The following is a 23,708-nucleotide window of genomic DNA, read 5'->3' as shown; positions in this document are numbered from 1 at the left end:
TACCGTAGATATACTTTTTTTCAAGCATGGGACACACACATGTGCGAAACATGGCAATACATTATGCTTCAAAGATTAAAATGTATTAATATATATAGATTTGTCAATAAAATTGCAAAAAAATTTTAGAGGACATTAAAAACTTACCTATAAAGATTAAAATTTATCGTATTAAAAGGATGAAATGTTACTGCCATATATTTAAAGTTAAGATTCAAATTTTGATCATGTGTATTATTTATATATAAGGAAAACAAATTAATGCGATCAAAAATGATCAGCAAAATGATAAAAAAACAATTGTATAAAAATGTGACAAGAAGGGCATATTTCCATCAGTCTGTTGCACTTGGGATTTATTTTTATTCAACATCTTAAGAGATTATCGGCGCATGTGTGTGATTAATAAAAACTGCAGTTTCCGGAATATAAATTATTCCCATGACAATCCTACTTGAGATCAAAATTATAAAATATAATTGGTACTTCTGCAAAAAGACAAGCTACGAAATATATCAATTTGCTGTGAAAAAAAAGCTATATTATATATATATATATATATATATATATATACATATATATGTGTGTGTATGTATATATATATATATGTGTGTATATATATATATATGTATATATATGTGTGTATATATATATATGTATATATATATATATATATATGTAGTATGTTTTTAAAAATTGATAAAGTATCAAGAAACGCATTTTACAATAGTCTATCATTAAAGACTATTCATGCGACTATTTCATTCTAGAAAAAGACTGCGGATAAATGCAACAATAAAGTAACTATGTCAATATTATGTAGTACGTTAAGCGTTCCCGAATATTCGAGGAATCCCTCGAACGTACGGTGACACACTCTTCGGTAACGCGAAGAGAGAGGAAACTTAACGATTAAGCAACATTGATAAAAAATATACTTTTCAACGCGTTCTCGCTACATCATGGCCAGGTTTTACCCTTCGATTAAAGCCATGTTTAATCTCCTCGCTTGTTCGTCAAATATATAACTCTACTTAAGTAGCTACATTTTTTTGATGTTCAAAGCATCTCTATCGCACTATACTTTTTGCGAAAAACTATAACAAGACGCTTAAAACGTTTCAAATACTGCGGATACTGCGGATGTGTCGCATGTCTTCAATAATTAAAAAAATATAAAATAACAGTAGATTTAAGGCTGCCACAATTCATGGTTTGTGATGTATTTCATCATTCTCCCTATCTCTCAGTAAACTATAATCCTTTTTAAAATTCTACGATTATACTGATTATATAACATGCACCAGGGTTCATTAAATTAACAAGTTAAAATTAGCCATGCAAAACGATAGGTTAATCCTCGTGATAAAAATCGTTTAAATTTATTCTAAAATTATTTTTTGATACGATATTCTTTCATAAAACTATCTTCTCATTCAATAATAAAAATTAAAAAATTTTTATTAAAAAAAAAAGCATAATGAGGATTTGTATTTCTTATATCATAAATAAAATATTTTCTAGGCCTATTTTCGTTAAAAATCATTGATTCCCATCAATTCCAAAAGCTATTCATTTGGAACACTTTCGAGTGGAATACAATGATATAAATGTCAATGAAAATGCGTAAAATTCGTATTAAAAATTGATCACTCGTCGCTCGCACGGCGCAAGTGATCATCGCTGTGTTGCATAGAAATCTAAATTTCTTAAAAAAATCTATGATATATAAATCCTATCTATATCGCCGCTGTGTACACGTTTATTCAGTAAAAGTAACTAATTATTGATGGCTCTTGTAAATGGAGCACGAAATCGATGCATGATCAGCATGGAAAAACGATATGGAACAGGCCTACGAACCGACTTCTTCTGGCCTAGCCAACGGTGCCTTCGATCTTTCTGTAGTAGTAGTCACTGTAGTCGTGGTGACTTCCAAATTGGCCAAATCCGCGGCATTAATCTGAAATATTTAAACAATTATTTATCGCTCAATAGAGATGTTTCTTGAATAGAAAATAGTAAAATCTTCCTAGTTAGTAATTCAAAGCTTTACATTTATGTTAATGTTGTCTGTTGTTTGTTAATGAATATCGCATGAAGGGAAGAGCGAGGAATTAATTAATAAAAATAAATGAATGAAAAGCTGATGCACTTAGTAGCAAAAGATCAATTGGCTAATGGCGAACGACAAGGTACTAAAGCATAAACATAAGATTATTATCGTGGTAACGGCCGACACCAATTAATTATAATTTTATATTCAGTGCCGTTTGCTGACCTCGACGTTCGGGGGCAGAGTGATGGTAGCGTGTGTCGTTGTTGTCTCAATACCGCTGCGTATCTCTCGCTCTACTGTAGTGCCTACGCAATAAGTGCCACAAACAAAAAATAATGAAAAAAAATGAATGCAAATAAAGTAAAGGCAGAAGAAATAAAATGAAAATTATTGAAAGACAAAGACAAAAGATTAATTGTATGTAATGTTTCAAGTAGCACATGTTGGTCTTCTGTGTGTTTCCTAAATGGTTATAACATTTTAGATATACGTTTAAGAAACATATATAAAAACATATATGAACCATCATGTGCTACCTGAAGTGTGAATTGTAATACGTCGAGTCTGTCAATTAGTGATCCTGAAAAATGAGTTGATATAAAAGATAAAATACGTTGATATAAAAAAAAATCTCTCATGCATTAAACCGTATGTAAGAAGCTATATTACAAAAAATACTTAAAGATTAATCTCTTTGAAATTGTCAATCTGGCAGTCCGATGATCAGATCTAAATAGAATAATAATCACTTTAGAGATCTAGATCGATTGCGATTTCACTCACTGTTTACGTGTTGCGTTTCGTTCGCTTGACTCGTCTCGACTTCGCCATTAGCGGTCGTGCTATTCGTGGTTTGTGTAACCACAGTGGTTGTTTTCACCACTAGGGACTGATTTTGAGTAGATATCTCGGAAGTTCGTGAAGTCACCTCCATCTTAAGTCCTGCCAAACGATTATGGAGATCTTCGGAAGATGTCGCGTTTCTGAAAAGTGGACTGTTACTGCCAAAAAATGGCAAGTACATCGAAATGCTAGTATTAATTAAATAGCGGCGAAACAAATTATCAAGCCATGTAGTGTGTTCAATAATACGTTTTATAAATTAAACATTTATGTACATGAAGTAATATTAATTTAAAATTACAATTCACTAAACTTACAATTGAAATAAAATTTATTGTACATAAGCAAATAACAAATTAGAAAAATATTTGATAATGTCAGCTGAACTTACAGCAAATGATCTTTAACACTGTCGATCGTAATATCTCCGATAGAACTTAAATCCTGACGGTCGTCTTCTCCGTTTACATCTATACTACTTGTAGCTGGTCGCAGCGACGGTTCCTTTGGAGATTCTTCCTCTCCAGCTAAAAGACATGCGTTCACATCGACACTAAACGGCACTATTACGAATAACAACATTCCCTACTATGTCGTTAATCGACATAAATAGTAATAATGATCTGACATAAATGGTAGTTGTGATTAGGATCGAAACACGTGGGTAAGCACACATGTATATGCGGGTTATACAAGATATGCCAAGCGGTTACACATATACACAATCGCGTTTACACACAAGCCGATGGATTCTATTACGATGTGTAAAAAAATATATCTATCTCTTTAGATCAGTGGTCGGGTTTCGTTACTATTTTCAATCCGATTTCATTGCACTATCCTTCCCTCCCCCGTTCGCATTTTAATGAGTTTATCGAATATGAGTAGTAATTAAGACTTTTCGACACTTTGCTTCAGAAGCAGTTAAAAATTGGGCCGAAAGTTGTAATTAAATCTGACCACTGCTTGAGATTATTCGCCAATCCAAAATATATGGATTTCTAATACTCACTGGCACTTACTACGCCATTTTCCGTAATAATTCTGTTTGCCGCCGTTGCTGGTTGACTTTCTTGCGTCTCCCCTTCGGTTTCAGGTGCACCTTCGACAACACCTTGCTCTTGCGTAACTTCGTTAGTATTTACCGTGAACGATCTGGCATGCGGTGGTAAATTAAGCGCGCAATGCGCTTTTGTCATCTTCGCGGTCGACAGAGAAATTCGTTGGAGTTCCGAACTCGAGTGAAGATATAGCGCTTCTCCAGCTTTTGTAAATATCAAGGAAGAAATACCACTAAGAGACAAAAGATGTACGTTAATTCTCAAATATGTGACGTTTAAGACGAGATATAAAAAACAAAACTAACTTAATGTCCTCTCTTTTGATTGCAGCAGCATTCAACTGTCTTCTCAATTCCGGTATACTCAGTACCAGACAATCACCAAGATTCGTTAGGCAAAGCAAGCAAGTTTCCTCGTGAGTTCCTGCTGGTTCGACGTAACACCAGAACTTGGCAAATCCTGTTTTTCGTACTCTGGATCCTTCGTGAGCAGTCAATTTGTACTTGCAATATGGCTTCAAGGACGGAAGATTAAAAATCTTGAACTGTTCCTCGCTAGCAATTACGACTCTGTGCGTGGAAGTCATATCAGGTCCAGCCGTTACACCCTTTTCAGCTTCATAGGGTTCCGGCAACGGCACGCTAGATCCATCGAGAATCGTGATCGCAATTACGGGTGCACGATGCTTCAATTGTATTTCTTTGCCCAGTGTACAGTTGACGTCTTCTTCCGTTCTCCTCACACCGGCTGGTATAGCTAACGTGAAGACGTAAACTGTGCCGTTGTTGGTGCCCGCCCAAAGTGTGGGTGTTGTATTTTGTACTACAAATATTTTAAATCATTTTTGTGATTTGTCGCTGATATTATACATATTTACAAAAAGATACTAACGGCTAATAATGTAACTTCTGGCAAAGTACAAACACCGAACCATAGAGCCTAGTGCATCGTCAACTGGTCTCGCTTCCACTTGTCTCTCCACCGGTTTTAATTCCGTTGGTGATGGATCGCCACTTGGTGAAGAAGCAACGCTGTGATTATAGTTTAATAATTACAAATGGTTTTTTCTTCGTAATTTAATCTAATTATTAATATTCTAATTATTAATATTTTAATTTAAACTCACCTGTCTTTCTTTTTCTCCGGTACAGGATTTCGTGTAGGACTATTAGCATTTGCTCGACGTTGCGAACGTCCCTTTCTCAATCTCCTGAAAGATTCTCTAAGAGATTTTTTGAAAGACTTACGTCGCGAGATAGGAGTGTCACCTGCACCGGAAAGATCTGTAAAACGTTAAAACACTTATATTTATTCAAGATATTGATATAAAACAAATTTTACATAGAAATTTCTGTTTTGGGTATTAATGTAATATTTTTCTTTCACTCTCTAGAGAGAGAAGGAGAAATTTATCTCAATTTAGAACTACATAAAAAAAGTTATTATAATTTAAAGTAGAACTATTTCCCAACAATCTAAAGTTGCATCGCTGAAAAAAGTTATCTTTTTACTGCAGATTCACATACCATTTGGATTAAGCGTGCATTTGACACTGACAGCTTTCGATCTGGTGTAATCAAAGACTGCAAGTCCGTGCGCTGTTCCAGCGGCAAGTAATCCCCATTCGCTATGTAACGCTAACGCCGTAACGGCGGCCGGTGGGTACAGCTGTAGAAGACTTTGTGGTTGAAATCCAACCGCGAATGATATATTCGTCGTTCTCGGCGGCAGATGATCGTGACCCTTCCACACAAATCCGTCGCGATCGTTGACAATATTCATTATTACAGCTTTTATCTCCTTATTGGTCGGTTCCGAGGAGATGGTAGCAGTGATAATGTGTCCAGCTGTACCGGCGACCACTAACGTCGAGGACAACGGACAGAGGAGAACCTTTTTCACAGCGAGTCGCGGATCATCAGAGTATGGATCAAAGATTCCCACTTTCTTGAATGGCGGCCACTCATCCTCGTCGTCCTCTGGAGGTTGCTCGAGAACGTCCAAATGCTCGCCAGTAAACAGGATCGACGAATTGTACTTGTACAGAGGGGTCAGAGCAACGTCGGACGCATTCCAGAATCTGACAGTGCCATCCTCATGTCCAGTAAGTAGCAGGTCCTTATTTCTAGGTTTGTCAGGATTCGCTGGCTTTTGGCAGAGGATTATGCCACCGTCGATGGGCCACGACTTGTCTGAATAAAGATGCTCGGTCTGCGCTTTACCGGCTGCTACGATCGCTTCCCAAAGTTCTTCAGGTACATTAGGCACATGTTGGGAACAAGTCACCTATAATATGAAAGAGTTTGTACTACGAATCTATTATAATTTTGTTACTTTTATTTCAATATACTCACCGAACTCGCATGGAGAGATACTAAATAGGGCAAAGCCATCATTTTCCATTCGGGATTGGTCAAATCTATAGCTACTAATTCTTCCTCAGCCAATACTATAAGCGCTTCCGGACCGATAAGGTTCTCGTTGTTCTCTTCCTCTTCTTTAGGAAAGACGGTGAAAAAGTCGATAATTTTAGACGTAAAATCAAAAACTAAATGTTTCTCCTTGGTCATGACAGTAATTGTATGTCTGTCTCCATAACTGGCGCGTTGCATACCACCGGAGAACAATACAAGCTCGCCATGTCTATGGAAAAGTTCAATTGAATTCATGAAGAAATGAGAAAGGGAGACATTTTACATGTCTGATCTCAAAGTTACTTACTCCGCAGTAGGATATACGAGGATTTTGGTGACGGCTTTACACGGAAACGGCCCGTAAAGTGTCGTGGGCTCCGGCACGGCGTCGCTACCAGGGCTCCAAAACGCGTAGGAACCGTCGTTGTGTGAGGAGACAAAGCGATTCTCGGATATCCAATGGACCGATTCCAGCTGTTGCGTGGAGACGAATGTCTGCGCACGCGAAAACAAACCCATCAGCTGCGCGTACACGTTCCACCAAAGACCACCAAAGACACAAACGACAATCAGAACGAGCGATACCATCTCACAATTCATTCTTAATCCTGCTGTTCCATTCGATTCCATTTTAATCAATTATCATTTCTTAAATAGCCACAAAAGTTATTAAATTAAAACTAATTATATTTTCAATTTATTCTTTAAAAGAGAGTAGAACTTTCAGAATAAATAAATACCTCTTCAGATATTAATATTATACAGATATTAATATAAGAATCTCTATAAGAAAATATAAAAAAGTACAGTTTTTAGTCTAATAATATTCACATCTAACATTTTTTAATTTCATGAATTCATCAATTCTCCACACATTCATTTTAAATAAGATAAAGACAAATTTTTATCTAATGATAATCACATTAAAGAATGTAATAATAATTAATTTAAACTCAATTGTATAAATATGTATCAGAAATGAATGGGCTAGCAGGATTAAATACTGACCCACACTGTGTTGTTTTGCGAAAAACATGTAAGCGTTACAGCATGACTATTGCATTTGCCAAAGTGTATTTGTGTATACGTACAGATATAATGAATATAAAGACTTACCTGCTGAGCTCCTGGAGTAGCTTTGTTCCACAATACCATCAAACCTCGATTATAGCCGATCAGGATGTTATCTGGGTGTCCTGGCTGCTCAGCTATGGCTTCGACCGCTCCTGGATTTTTCTTGTAGTCTTCTGGAACGCTATGCAACACAAAAACAATTTAATGATCTTACACAGAGTAACTCTTTTTTTCTGGTCTTAAATAATTTTTAATTTAGAAAGTTTTTAATTTAGTAATTTTTAAAGTTATTACATTCTTTTAAATATAATGCTTTTTTCAAAGATACTTCGACTGTTTTAGAGAGAATCAGATTGATCAAATTTTGATTTATCCTATAAAATTGCGACAATAAAATCTTCTTTATAAGATTGATGATAAACGACGAAATAATTTCCATAATTTTGTTGGCATTTATATCAAAATATAGAAGATAAAAATTTAATGAGATTATGATAAATAATTTAATCTAATTATTTACTTCTGCATCACAACATCTTGATAGATAATATTCTCCGGGGTAACGAAAGTTTTCAAGTTCAGCAAATAGATGTTGCCTCCTTCCGTTCCTAACAAGAGATGTTCCCCACTAGATTCGAGACACATTGCGGAAATCTTTTTCAATTTTCCTTCCAACGACAATGTCTTCGTTTCCACCACGGAACTTCTATTAATCTCCCATAAATGTAATGAATTGTCGTCACACAAGGACACCACGCGACCCTGCAAAGTACAAAAAACTGATCATAGAATGTTAATCGGAATAAAGTATTATTGTATATTTCATAGGACAAAGCATTCTTAGAAGTATTTTTCATTTAACTCCTACGAACATTTTTTTTAAGAGATGTTCCTTTCTACTATTACTATTTTTTTCATACATATTTTTAAATATTTTATTTAACATTTTATTCGACAGAAAGTTTTAACAACAATTTTTATCTTCGAAAGCCAACGTGTGTTTCTGATATGGCGGAAGTAATAAAATGCCTCGCAATAAGATCAACAGCGGCTACTGGCCCCTCTCCTATCTCTATTATTACACGGAGAAAATACTCGCATAATTTCATGATTTCTCACAACTTCTCAATAACTCTCGTACCTTTTCTATTTTGCAACTGTTGCGCGCAATACACAAAGCGACAATGCACATCAAATGCAACATCAAAGAAATTTATCTAGACTTCGTTTTCAGATTTGTTTATAATTATCAAAAAATTCTTTGGAAAAAGAAAATAAAATCCGTAGATATTTCGTAGTTAGAAGAATGAATTGTTCTTCATCATTAAGTAAATAGTAAACATAATTTACCTTTCTCGCCAAGCATTTAATAGATTAAATACTAAAATATCGAAAAGTCTGTGAAAAATGAAGACTTTGATTTAAAATATGTATAATAATTAAATTCAGATACTAAAATATCCTTTTTCAATTTTTTACAATAAATACCTGTCTATTCAATCAAAATTTAATTTAAAAAATGCATTAATCAAATATTTTAATTAAATTGTGTATTTTATTTGATCTTATGATATTGCAATTTATGTATATTTTTGTATATTTTTTCATATTTTTCATATTTTTCTAAAAATATTTTTTCACTATATTTTTTCTAAAAATTAATAAATCGTCACAAACTTGAGATTATTTGTTTCTTTTATAAGCATCTCTTCTATTTAGCACAAAAATTTTTAGTTATTGTATTCAAAAACAGTTAGTTATGAAAAAAGGTTAAAATAAATAAAAAATCAAATTTAAAATTAAATAAAAAGTAATATTTTAGATCAGTATCACAGCTGCTATCTTATCGGCTTCAAAATTTACTTGGAAACGCTTATCGTGATAACGAACGTCTGTGCTTATGCCGTTGTGCGATTGTAAAAATTAAAAATGCGATTTAATTATTAATACACTACTTCGAATATTATAAAAATTATAGTATATTGCAAGTAAATTATCAACTCGAGACAAATTGTGCAAAATTATAGCTCCATATGAAATATTTCAATGTAGGTATCATTATTTTTAATTATCATAACAAGCTTCTTACACATCTTTAAAAATGTTCGATTAGAGACGTATTAAGATAATTTCACTAACATCATCACTACCTTTGCTAAACATTGCAAGACACATGTCTGCTGATTAACGGATAAATGACCATTCGAAAGTGCAAAGAAAGTCTTTTTCCCACATTTTACGTTGTGGTTTTAATTGCATTTCACATTAATTGCGACGCACCGTGATGTCGTTGCACCCGTATTATTTATCAGTACACGCGTGCGTGAGCACATTGTACGGTGTCGCACGGGATTATGCAACCCGCTGGCAATCATATAAGCGGAACATGGTGTCGCATTACTGTCGGTACGATGCGTGCAATTTTAACAGAACTATCGCAAGTTAGCACTTTTCTACATAAATCGCGGAAAGAATAATTTAAAAATATAAATATATAAGAAAAGTACACGATATATGATACACAACATAATCATATAAACTATCAAAAAAATGCAATGAAAATTAATCAGTAGTTTTCAATAAAATCCTTATATCTTACACAAATTTGAAAAATTTAAATTTTTCAGTCAACATCAATAAATTGTTTAATTCTTAATGTACAAAAAATAGTTCATAGAATAATGCGATAAGAAATCGATTTTGAAAATTAGTTACTTTATTTAATGTAAATACAATCATAATTAATGCATCAAATCTTACCTCATTGGGCAGCGCGACGATCTTCGTGACGGCATTCTCACCGCTTTCAACGGAATGTTGTCCATAGAACTCTACGCCTGGCCTTCCGAAACTGATGTTTGAGTCAAGGAATTCCACAAAAGAAGGGGTTATATAATATTGTATAAATATGTGACACACTGACACAGGAACATGCCTCATGCGCCCGAGAGAATAGACTCTCGGAACTCGGATTTGCAAATGATCGATTTAACATGTTGACAGCGAGGATCATCATTTGAAGAAACAGCTGTTGAATACATATATAAGCGCATACTTTGCAAATTCTATAGTAAATTCCGCGAAGAACGATGCCAAATAATTATGCCATTAAGCTATAATGGACAGTTGTGCAATCGCAAATTACTTTTGATGATTCTGAAGGAGATTAACTTGAATTTTATTTTTTATTTTTTTATCCACTTAAAGATCATAGAAGATTCGATAATAATGCGAATCTCTTTAAAAGCTTAAAGAAATTAATGTACATATATTAAAGTCAAAAAGATTAAATTTATATAAATTTTCTCTAATTTTTAAATAAGATCGGTTAAATATATCTTTATTGACAAAATAACAGATTTGCGTAACCATTTATTTTGGAGATGAAATATTTTTAAAAATATAGAAAATTTAAATAGAGACAATAAATCTGCACGATTCAATAAAATGTATATCAAATCATTTTTTAAATTCTAATCTTTGTACATATTTATTACATATATATAATAAAGATTTTTTATTCAACTTAAAAATTGAGCGCGGTACATTCGATAAGATATCAACCTATTTTTTATTTTCTATTAGTATTTTCTACGATCGCAATAGTAATTTACAAACACAATTTGCTTTTTCTAACTAAAATAATTTCAATATCCATTTTTTAAAGATCTATTCGAGCGCATTATAACGACACGTATCTATCGGTTTATAAAAAGTTGTTGAATCTAAAAACGGAAACTAGATAAAGTATCGTCGTTTGAGCTGCTTCAAGTTACAGGAAGAGTTCAAGAGGTTTGTGATTAAGTTCAAATATAGTTGAACCAGCGCTTGGAAAACTAGTACACTCGGCCGATGGTTTCACTGAAGCGAAGACTAGGTGTGTCGCACAGATAATCGTCTATACGTATATCTATTGCGAAATAATAACGATTATCTGGTGATTACGTAGTCCTTGAAAGCATCTGCCGACGATGTGTGTGTGGTTACGGTATTAAACTAGCATTAAATTGCAGACTCGCTGACGTGTTGATTATTTCACTACGATCTAACATCCCGTTTAATAACATCTATGAAGTTAAAAGCGCGTAATTTTCCGCGAATCGACAGGATAATTCTCGGATCACATATAGTTTTCTTTACGTAGCTTTTTTTATCTTGTTACATTAAATAATCAACTTTCGATTGTGTACATACTGTTCCAATATTGCATACATTTTTAGAAAATATTCTAAAATATAAGTATAAACTTATAATATAGCGTATAAATTTATAACATATAATGTATTGTCGACAAAAAGGTTATCGTAAAAAATAAAGCTTAAATTGTTTATAAATTATTATATAGTTTTCTTTTAAAACATAAAATTTTCCGATGTAGAAATTGTGATAGATAAAAATAAACAGATCTAAATTTAGCGAGACTATTCATGTCAAATTATGATTTAAATTGCGTCTTTCTATCTTTATATAAAAACAAAAATTGCGTATCTTTAGAAAAAAACAATTTAAATTTATCATTTGATGTAAAAAAATCTAGAATCTAGATAAACAATACAAATGTTTGTTCCATTTCTATTTACAGATGTTATTTTGAAAAATTTTAAATTAGCGATGATCTCAAACTGTTACAATAGACGCGATTCCTAACTGATATAGGTTTGTTGAGATAATTTCTGCATATACGTAAATTAAATAAGCGTTAACAAGGTCGAGAATCAAGATTAAAGTGTTACAGAATCAAATTCGCGCTGACCTTAATATTATAAATTGCTGAAAACTTCAATCTTTCACTGGCCGACAGTTAGTGACCTTCTTAAATGGTTACGAAATATCATATCCTCGCAAATAAACACGTAATAAAATTAGTCAGCAGTCTTTCGAAGTCAAACGTTTCGATCGAACGAATGCTGCATGTGCATTTTGAACAATCGATATCTCTTAATTATTATGCAAAATGGTTGTGTTTCTCTTAATCGATGAATGATTTTAGTGCGACAGATAGTTGTCTAGTCGATTCTCGAAGAAATTGTAAAATTAGAATTGAGAAATATAAGCTTAGATCGATTTTCCCGAAGCCGTTAAAGAAAGTAAGTTAGAAAGACCACTGCATTGAATTCTTCAATTAGAAATAAATGCATTCATATAATGCGAGATTATTACACGCGAACACCATCGTGAATTCTAAATGTGATTTAATATTTCTTCAATAATGCCCTGCTCCAAGCACAGTGCAAGTTTATAAAACATACCGCAAGTGATTTATGAAGTCTTTGTTAAGCAATCGCTCGCGGCACCACGAAACAGATTTTCCTATTGTGCAATAAAAAAGTCATAACAAATATTTACAACCGACCTGATATTTATGACAGTAATAGCTTTCCATTTTATAAAGAAAATTTATTTTATGTTTGGTGAATTGTGACTAAAGATTCAAAGCGTTCGTTTAAATAAAATCAAGTGATACTAAAGTATTAAGCGTTTTATAAAAATCTCTTTAATGATAATGTAATAAATGTTAATTTACAATAAATAATTTAGTTTATTCGAACTTGTACTTTTTCTCTTTCCAAGGAACGCATCCTCTCAGAGGATTAATAGATCAATACGCGCGTCATTGAGTCCTGGCGGTTGCGCCTCGAGACCAGATTATAAATACCAAACGGGAAGAAAGCGAGGAGGCGAGGAGGTAAGAAAAGCAAAAGGATACACCTTGATGGCGCCGGATGCCGTGCCAATGATCATCAGCCGCAGACTCGGATCCCAGGCGAGAGCGGTTGGCTTGTTCGGGAAACCATGCTGCACCGTCTGCAACGAATAAGATCTATTAGTAACGCTGATTTCGATCAATTTCCTAATGTCATAAACAGAATTATGTTTCTAAGTGTCTTTCGTATTGCTTATTGCATTTATCATTTGAGAACAAAGTAAATTTGAAGTCAGCATAATTTCACACACATTATACGAAAAGTTTTCATCATATTCATCATATTCATCTAAAGAAATTTTGTGATAAATATAAAACAATGTAAATATAATAATTCTATTTCTAAATATAGTAAATTAAATTTCTAAATATAGTAATTGTTACAAGAATATTAAAATACAATTAATTTAAGCTATTACGAAAATATAAAAGATGATTGTTAGTTATATGAATTTGAAGAAAATCAGTAAACATATGCATTGTGTATATATATATATATATATATATATATTATTCCACCGTTAATATTTAATAAATAATAATTATTTTGATTTATTATATTATATACAGATATTCAAGTTATAATATTATATATGTTAATAACATAATATATTTGCAAAGTTTATAAATTTACATACTTTTTTATAATCCTAACAGTTTTGCATATCGAATATGAATATCATGATAAAACAGGATAGGATAAATTATTACGAAACAGAGTAATTCAAAGAAAAAAAACTGTTCCGTATATTAGTCGCATTAATTTTAAATCATTTCCATATTTGATATGATTTTCTAATTAATGTTCATTATTATATTATAGTTTTTCATGTTATTACTTCAGAATAATTTTTTTTACTTTCTTTCCAAGTTTTAAGAATGCGAATAACGCTTTGAATTACATTCATCTCAATTTTTGATCATTCAGCATTTTTAAGGCATAATTAAGAATGGCACTGAAGTCTTGACACGACTATTAATTATAATTGATTTGGATGAAAGTTGCGATGAGTTAGTGAGGTGTGAGTTGACGCGAGTCTCGTGATGAGTCAGATTTTGACAATACCCGTTAATCGAACGTGGCTTATCATACCTACACTCGTTCATACCTACACGCGTGTATACGTCAGCATATGAGGAGACATATGTTCTGGTTGCGGTAAATGTACCTTCGAAAATCAGCCAGCGACTAATAAAGACTCGCTCGAGTGATGAAATATTGTTGTCGATAAACTTCGCGTGGACCACGCTTATATATTTCCGTCTCTTCCCACGGCCAATTATAACACTCGCGAGAATCGCGGAATACGTAAGTAACGTCCTAGAAACCTAAAATCTGCATACGTTCTTTCTCAAATCTAAATGTACGGAATGTACAAAATGATTCTTGAAATAAAGTTGAGAATCGGAAGAGCAATTTTTCCTTATCCGAGATGATTCTTGATCTTTCAACGCGTAATGATTTTATTTTGTATAATTAATTAATGCGAATAAATAATGATGCAGAGAGATTCTCTTTGAATGGAAAAAATTGTGTTTTAAAGAAACATATTAAGCATTAATGGTTACGAACGAAGATAAGACTTTCTATGAATTGGTTGTGTAAAGTGCAATTAATAAATTATGTTAGTCATTTAAATGTAAATTTTATTGTCTCAAGATCTTTATCCAAAACCAATAAGATAATATTTAATCTCACTCTTTCACTAGTTCACATCATATAATAATTTTTTTGTACTATAAGAATTTTTTGTACAATGGTGCATCACATTAAATGAAGTTCAATGTAAGTCTACATACATCTATATTTGTTTCAAATATTTCGGATTAATTTCATTTTACAAACTAACATAATTTTAGATAAACGTTTTAAATATAAAATTTGAGTATACAATGAGATGTCACAGATTTTGTTTTTTATGAATTTATATTGAGCAACATAATGTAACGATGTCCTGGTTTTAACTATTTATGTCAACCCACTACTATTGCATTTGATGTACATTGAAGAGGATCCAATTCATGGGATCGAAATGTTCTGTAACTGAATTTTAAATATGAATTTAATCACACGAAGATCTTGTGTTGACTCACATTTATTTAGTTGTTTTTTCATATCTTTCGATTTATTCCTTGGAGCTTGATACTACTACTCTTACTAAAAATATTTAATATTACTTGTAGAGAAATTATAATAAAATGTTTACAATTTTTTAAGCGAAAAAATCACAATACAAAGAAGATATCTTGTAAAAAATAATAAAATATAAAACTAACTTAATATTAAGGTAAAAACACATTGATATTTGAATTTATTTTACTTGGAATTGTCGTAGAAATTTTCGTGATAATTTTCGTAATGTAGCATATTCATCACAAAAAAAGTACAGACAAATCAGGATTTTAATGAAAATTTATTAGAATGTATAAATTCCGCAAAAGCAATGTTATTCACATCTTCGAGACAACAGTTTTATTCAAACTGAGATTGCGATAAAAAACTGTTGTCGTCATCGCAAATTTTCTTAAACTAAAATTTGTAATTCATTCAATAAATAAACGGTAAGAAAAGATTTCTCTACTTGAAACTATATAATATTCTCGATAAATCTTGGTAAGAATTCTTTTGAAAATTTCATTCCTGATCCGTCCATACATCGACTTGAATTGCGATTAGAAAAACCCGGTGGTCTTGGACCTTGGCTCCAGAACCATTTCCATGAGAAAAGGTGTCACTACCTGCAAGTTGTACTAAACACGATCTTTACGAAAGATATATCCTAAAGAGAGTTAAAGCGAGACACTGTACTGGTATTCTGTGCAACAAAGAAACGCGGTCCCTCTTAGCTTCTTTTCAGTTAAATTCGTAATGAAACTCGCGAGTATCAAACGAAGAATTAGTAAGGAAAATTCGATTTTGAGAAAAATGCATTAAATTTCTTTTGTCTCATGATAGACTTAGTAGCAATTTAAAGAAGTTATCGCAAGTAATTTATTATAATAATGCTTTAATATTTATTTAATATTAGTTTAGTAATCTAATAGTAATCTAATATTGCTTTCCTAAAATATAGCAAAAACTCAAATTTTTACGACTTTATTATTATTTATCTCTTAGCTTTTTAATGTCTAAAGAATAAAAAGTCAACCTTTTGCGATTTCGTAAGTAAAAATATAAAAATTTTACACTGGTTGCGAAATATTGATGAGTTATTTACGTCGAATGAAGCTAAGCAAGTTCATGATCCGCGTGAGAAACGCAAATTGGCGAACGGTCTTCCTTTCTTCGATATAGAATAAGATTTCTTTTTTTCATCTATACCTTTTACGCTGGTTTCTCCCTTCTTTCTGTCTCCTCAAATAACGCCAACGAACACCGATGAATGGACACTATTTGCATGTTGCTATTTTCGAACTGTTTGAATCATTTACATACCGAGGAGAAAAAAATCATCCAAACAAATATCAAGGTAATTGAACTGTACTTGGTTCGTGACGACACTGAAAACTCAAATATCTATTGAAAATTTATTTATATCAAGTTTTAACAATAAAGAATTCTAATCCTTTCCATCATATTTCAACTAAAAAAAAAAATATATAGGTATAGGTATATTATTATATTTACTTAACTCAAATCAGAAAAATTACGTGTTTGAGGATTGATTTTTCCGATAAAGTTATCATATGACATATAACATCGATTCAATGATGCAGTTACGCACCCAAGTAAATACGAAAAAAGGGAAGGTCTTCGGGATCTTATCATATTTTATTTGCACGTAATGCCGATATGATCATTCGCTATCTGTATGCTGTTGGAGTTTTTCGTTCGTCATCAAGCTATTAAAGAATTAAGAGTTAGGTAAGATACACCGAGTATTCTAAGAATCATGTCACATTAACTTATTAAATAATATTAACAATATCTTGAACTGTTTCTTTCGTAATCGTAATAATAAAAAATATATATTAGTAGAAGAAACTATATTTATAGAGTATTTTAATATCCAAATATAAAAATTAATTTCGAAAATTTTAAATTAATTTCGTAATATAGAACAATTTTTCGATAGAATTCAAATGAAAATTTTTCGATAGAAAAATCAACAAGTCAACGTTTCTGCATAAAAAGACATTGCAAAATCTTAAAAAAAAAAAAAAACAATTAATAACCAATAAAAGAGATATTTTTTTCTCAAAAGAGTTAATAAATATCTCATTTACAGAATAGTGTATAATGAATTCAAGAAGATCACATTTTGATAAATTAAATTTTGATTATCGAATTAAAGAATGCAAAACTAGGAAATTACCACGAAACATTTTTCAAACTATTTTCACTTTACGTAGATCTATTAGCGATTAGCACGTTATTCTTTTAATGTAAAAAAATAATTTTTGGACAGATCCAGTAACATTTTTCATAGTTCTATAGTTCTATATAAAAATAAAAAAGTTCCGCATTTTTTATATTAAAAAAAAAATGAAAATATGATGTACTAATTTTTTTTAGTACAAAAAATGGGAAACTCTTTTTTATTTGTGTAAGAAACTGTAAAATTATGAAAAGTGCTACTGGAACTGTCATTATTTTTTTTATATTAAGAGAATGTGCTAATTTTACAGATTTGACAATTTTTTTCTCCATGCATTTCGCGGAACTTCTTCAAGAATTCATAGCGCGGGGAATTAAATCGCTATAGGGTTTCATGATAATGCATACGACGTCACAGCGTCATCACGTCGAGCAAATGAATATATGTTAGGAATATTCTTAGTGAAAAACATTAACAATTCTCTTTCGCTCGTATCTATTAGAAATTGCTGCTTATCATTTAAGTAGTTTTGGCGAACAATAATTTAGAATCAAAATTGCTATTATATTTTCTGCAAATTTTTTATAAATTATTTATAAATGACTTAAATCATTTCTTCGAAATTGTAATTTAAGTAAATTTTCGCTAATTCGTGTTTCGTTTATAATCATAAGATTATACATTGTATAATGATAAAAAAAATGATTTTCATATTTTTATAAATCGATAAATATTGCGTTTATCTACAGTTAAATCTCAATATAACTTCCTTTCTACGTAATGATTAAATTTAAAGTGCTTCGGAATTTTTAATGCAATAACGATGACATGTTTTGCAACACAGGTGCAATATTGACTTGTTGATTTCCGCGTAATTCATTCGAAAAAGCTATTCCCAGTCACTTGCGGGACTGATAAGAGGTTTTGACGTTTCCTGCAGATTGCACAGACCCAACAGCAGGAAATTATCTGCTGTGAGCCTCGCTTGCATGCACCTTGTACATGTTCGTCTTTTCAAACAATTGTTTGATCGTACGTTTAATAGAGCATAGTGAAAAATACAATGCCGCATTCAACAAAGATCGCGCGACTTTGTAACACTTGAATGGTTATTGTCAGCCGAATGTCATTTGTTTCATCATTAACTAATAACTTGTTGAATAATCATCATTCCTTCGTCGCTTCTGTATCTTATCCACAAGTATGCATGCTAACAATAAGTAGAGAAGCAAATTCCTCGGAGACCAGCTCAACTTTTTACTAAATTTTACTAATCCTCTTATTAAACAATTCTACATTTTTTTATGAAACTAACTTTTGCGATGTTAACGTTCGTGGAAATCGTTCTCAATTCAGAGATTGATTCTGTCATTACAAGATTCTGGCAATTACAAGACTTTAGAATTTTAATTTTATTCTAATTTAATTAAAATTGAAAAAACTATAACATCTAAAAGATGTTTAATTTCCACTTTGTAAACAAATTGTAATTTTGTAATTAGTTTTATCGTAATGACACAAGACATTGTTCGTAATATTTTTATACAACAAAATATATTTAAAATGACTTTTAGGATCAGTTCTAAATTGCACAACTGAATATCACTCTTGCTAGATAGAAAATATATTACTTGTATAATAAATATAATACGCAAGTATGAGAAGGCTACCCTAATACTCTTTGAAAACAAAAAAAAAGAACTTCCTTTCCAGTTTTTATATAAATTTTGTCAATGAAAATTAAATTAGATCAATCAACTATTGCATCTTTAATATCTAACAATAAATGAAAATTTTTACATCAATAAAATTAGAATATATTTAAAGAATATATTTAAAGAAAAAAAGATAATAATAGACACGGTTATTTGTAATCAAGATAAAATACATTCGTTATTGAAATAGAGGTATTGTCCAAAATTATCAAAATCGTTATCAAAATCGATCAAATATTGAATACATACGAAATACAAACATTAAGATTCTTCACATACGTAGTACGTACAAGAAGTCTTTCATATCCGTATTTCGGTAGCAAAGTTAAGAGACAAATGTACTACAAAGTTATTTTACTGCTTAAAACAATTGTTATGACATTCCTTCATTGATGCCTTTCAAGTTCGCATTCTTACCATGGAAATTCATGCGGCGTTTTGTAAGTTCAGTTCGCAAACACGTTGATGCATCAGATAATATGCTATCGGCTTTGAAGCGTAGTCCCTGAATATGCGACTGTTTACGATCGATGCACAAAATACTGCAGTCGAATGAAATCGTGCAATGTGTTCATGAATAAATAACGCGAATTAACGAGCCAGTATAACGTTTGAGCGAGCGCAAATACTTTCGCACATGATTAAATGTTTAAGACATTAACGAAGTAACGACATTCAAATACATCTCGTACAACACGAAATTTTCAACATCTGCCTTGATGAGAAAATCGATGAGAGATGAGATGATACAAGATATATTAGATGTGGGAAAAAGTTCGTCGCGTTTTTTTAATGCCATCTAACGGGAAAAATGCCACGAACTTTTTTCCACACCTAATATTTTCGACTATTGAGAAGATATGTGTGTGTGTATAGTTAGAGATACAATTGAAAAGCATAGTAAGAACAGGAAATAATAAACTTCATTGCCTGTCTTTTTCAATTATGTCTCAGGCTTTAAACTTGACTTAATGATAATGTAAAAAATTGTTTTTCTATCTATGGTTAATTTAAACTAATGGTTTATAGTGATTTTAAAAGTTATTCACTACAAAACTATCAGTTTCGTGATTAATTACAGATAGAAAAATACAGTTTTTATATTATCATCAGATTAATTGTAACCATAAGTTAATCAGTAAATGAAAACCCTACAATATATTTGTAGAAAGATTTTACGATATAAAAAAAAAACTAAAAACAATAAGCAAAAAATGCACCATGTATCCTACTTATCGGAAATTAGCATGTTTTGCTAATGCCAGATTTCAACCAGTAATTTGTCGACAACGGTTCTTTTCAAGCAATGTAAGATAGACGTAATAATACTGACGCGAAATAACCTTATTATGCGGCACAATAAATCAGTATTTTAAGCTACAAATCGTATTGTCGATACGAAATCTCGGAATATCTCGGAATTAATGGGAAATTAATGGGAAATTTACTTCTAATTCCATTCTCCGTAAAATTCAGAGTCAATTTTAGTGGAAATGTCAGACGAATGAAAATAAACAATTTTTCGCAAAGCCTTGAAAAATGTAAACAAATATAGAATATTATGTATCTTCATATTTGAAATATCTAAATCCTTTTAGTTACACAATTAAATTTTTAATTTTAGACTCAATTAAAATAACACAATATAAACAAATGTAGATTGCTTTTCTTATATTTGAAAGAAAATTGAATCAAAATTTCACGAAACTGATTTTTTTTTCAACATATTCTACGCCGAGAAAAAATGTATTCAATTTTCAACTTTGTGAATAAATAACTATTTCTCGAATTGAATATTTTTTACTCACTTATAGGATATTTTTTATTTCAATTTACATTTTGCTTTTTTAATTTGTACACACTAAAAAAAATTTCTGGTTGAAAATGAACGAATCAGAATTTTCTGATAAAATTTATTAGAAATTCTAGTTGAGATAAGCGGAATTTTGGTTGATATAATATTTCTGATGAAAATCTACTAGAATTTTTATTTTTATCAGAATAATTATATCAATCAGAATTTTAATTATCTCAATCAGAATTCTAATAGATTTAACCAGAAAATTCTTGTCCAATTTCCATCAGAATTACTATTTAATCCAACCAAACTATTTTTCTCAGTGCAATTGTAATGTGAAACATCTTTCTGTATTTCTATAAATCAATCGCAAAAAGTGGCAGCGAGCACATCTCTTTAAGCTGCGTGCTCGTATTGTGAAAATTATGCCAGTCGCAGATAAGTAAATAAACTACGCTGCAGCGTGTATATAGGCAATGAACAGGGAAAAGAGAAGAATATACAGGCAGACGATAAAAAGATACCATACAGACAGTAACTTGATATAGCCGGCGAAACGAATCGCTCAAACCTGTCTGAAAGAGATTCACCGCTGTTTCCGCCGGTCAGAAACTGTAAAATTTTTCGCGACATAAACGTTGATTCAAGTTTGTTGGAGTAATCTTATTCTTTCTGCTTCTATATTGTTTTTAGAATCGTGTTTCTAAATCCGTGTAGGGAAAGTAAACGCTTACATAAGGGATGAGAATTGAGAAATTGCTGCAACTAAATTACTCTTTTTGTAACAAGCAAACGAATGAAATAAATATACTCGTCAAAGAAATGATTATTTTCGTTAACATATAATTAAAAAAATAATGTATATTTGTAAAAATAAATCTTATAAAAAGATTAATCTAATGAGAACCGTCTGATTATATACACGGTTCAATATGTTTTCAAAATGAATGACTATCCGAACTTGTAATCTAAGTGTTTTTGAAAACTATTGCATACACTTTTTAATGTTAGTAATGTCTGTGCCTTTGAAGAACTTCAGATAAATTCCTTTCAGGAAAATGGTTGCCTGGAGACAATCCCTTCTGCATCATCATGTGTCGTACAATTGAATTTTCGGCCTTTTTGTATTCATAAAATGTATATTCTTGCATATAGAGATACTATATGTTGATAAAAATAAATTTTTTCTTCAGTATGATACTCCATTTATTTTATTTTATTCTAAAATAATGGATATTTAATTTCAACAATTCTGTGAGTACGCTTTGTTTAACGTTGACTTAACCTTCATGAAAGTTATTGTTATTGAATTTAACTTTTAAGTAAAATTCAATAACATGTTTCTGTAAGAAAATGTAAGGTGCTCGCAAGTCAAGAATACACGTGTGTAAAAATTATAAATTGATTACCGTTTAGAGACAGTTTGAGAAAGGAACTTAAATTGGATAATAGTCACTTAATTTTTTTGCAAACGTTGTAACTTAATTTTTTGTTGTAAACAATCACAATGTTTTTTACATAAAAGTCGTTATTAATTACATATTGATTGCTCTATAAATTATTGTAAATTATTAAGTAGTTGAGATTATTTATGTAATATTTTAAATTTAATATTTTTTTAATGCAAGAAATAAAAAGAATAAACATGGATTTTTTCGATTAATAAAGAACTAAGCTTCATTTTTTCGCTGGGATATAAAAATCATTTCGAGTAACTATTTCTGAGTTACAGAACTGGAAAGAAATACCAAAGAATTATTTATATTTCGACTGACAGATATTTTTGATTTATCATGCCATGAAGAAACAAGGTTCTCACACATGTCGCGTCTTAAGGTTTGAAACTCGTCAACAAAAGGACAGAATTGAAAGGACAGAAAGTTTCGTTAATTCGGAATTGAATTGAAAATGAGTTTTCTAACACACAACATGCATTTCGGACAGGCGCACGTGTTTTCCGAGCTGTCCGCTAGGATTTCTAAACAATGTTTGCTTTTCTAAGAAGGCACGAAAATCCTACCAAGTGATTCATTCGAAGTCTCTCTCGGACGACCAAGTCGAATCGAATCATTTTGATCAGATTGGTCTGGCAACATCGCCCTCGAGGCTCGACGTTTATTTCTGCGCCCATTCGCGGCGTGTTCAGGCGTGTTTCGCACCGGGTGTGGGCGAAGAATCTTTTTGCCGGGTGGCGAATACGAGTGTCTGTCTCACTCTCTCCTTCACTCGCTCGCTTTCGCTCACCTTTCGAAAAGCGAAGAGATCCTTTTGCAGCTTCTGCCGCTCGGCCGTGGGCTGTTGACCCTTCCCTCTGATGAACTTGAGCATCTCGATCCGCCGTTGTAACTCAGCTCAGCGTTGTATGCTCTTCTCTCTCTCTCTTATTCTTTCTCTCGTGAGCACCACGCGAGGATGTAGCTCGTCGCACGTCACACGCAAGTACCGACACGCACGTTTAACTGCCGACCGCGCGTAATTAACGCATTCTTGAATGAACGTCGCGCGCGATTACGAATGATTACGAGATAAGAATATCGCGTCGTTATTTATCGCCCGATCCGACGCTATATCGGCTATGTAAGCTGTGTTCGCGATGAACGCGCGCGCCCGCGCGTTCCGATATAACACCGCCCGCGCACGTCAGTGTCCCTTGTCTCTTTCAGTATTATCCACCCGCGTCCGGCAGTTTTCCACCCCGCGCCACCGTCGCTCTATTCGCTC

At 32.0% G+C, this 23,708-nt stretch overlaps 1 protein-coding gene across 1 annotated transcript; it reads right to left on the bottom strand.

Annotated features, from left to right (window-relative positions):
* Positions 1 to 1,855: 1,855 nt before the first annotated feature.
* Positions 1,856 to 23,315, bottom strand: LOC105624172 (lethal(2) giant larvae protein homolog 1). The gene is made up of 16 exons (XM_012205532.1): positions 23,232 to 23,315; positions 13,159 to 13,256; positions 10,212 to 10,302; positions 7,972 to 8,213; positions 7,494 to 7,632; positions 6,685 to 6,899; positions 6,318 to 6,606; positions 5,490 to 6,249; positions 5,090 to 5,246; positions 4,855 to 4,994; positions 4,269 to 4,785; positions 3,915 to 4,195; positions 3,294 to 3,429; positions 2,843 to 3,060; positions 2,282 to 2,364; positions 1,856 to 1,963 (listed from the first exon to the last, which is right to left on the bottom strand). Exons 1-16 carry the CDS (start codon positions 23,313 to 23,315, stop codon positions 1,856 to 1,858), a joined length of 3,558 nt encoding a protein of 1,185 aa, XP_012060922.1.
* Between the last annotated feature and the right edge of the window lie 393 nt (positions 23,316 to 23,708).

Source organism: Atta cephalotes, assembly GCF_000143395.1.
Source record: "Atta cephalotes unplaced genomic scaffold scaffold00074, whole genome shotgun sequence".
Taxonomy (NCBI): domain Eukaryota; kingdom Metazoa; phylum Arthropoda; class Insecta; order Hymenoptera; family Formicidae; genus Atta; species Atta cephalotes.
Note: the sequence above shows the minus strand (reverse complement) of the source record. Positions and strands in the feature narration are given on the sequence as shown.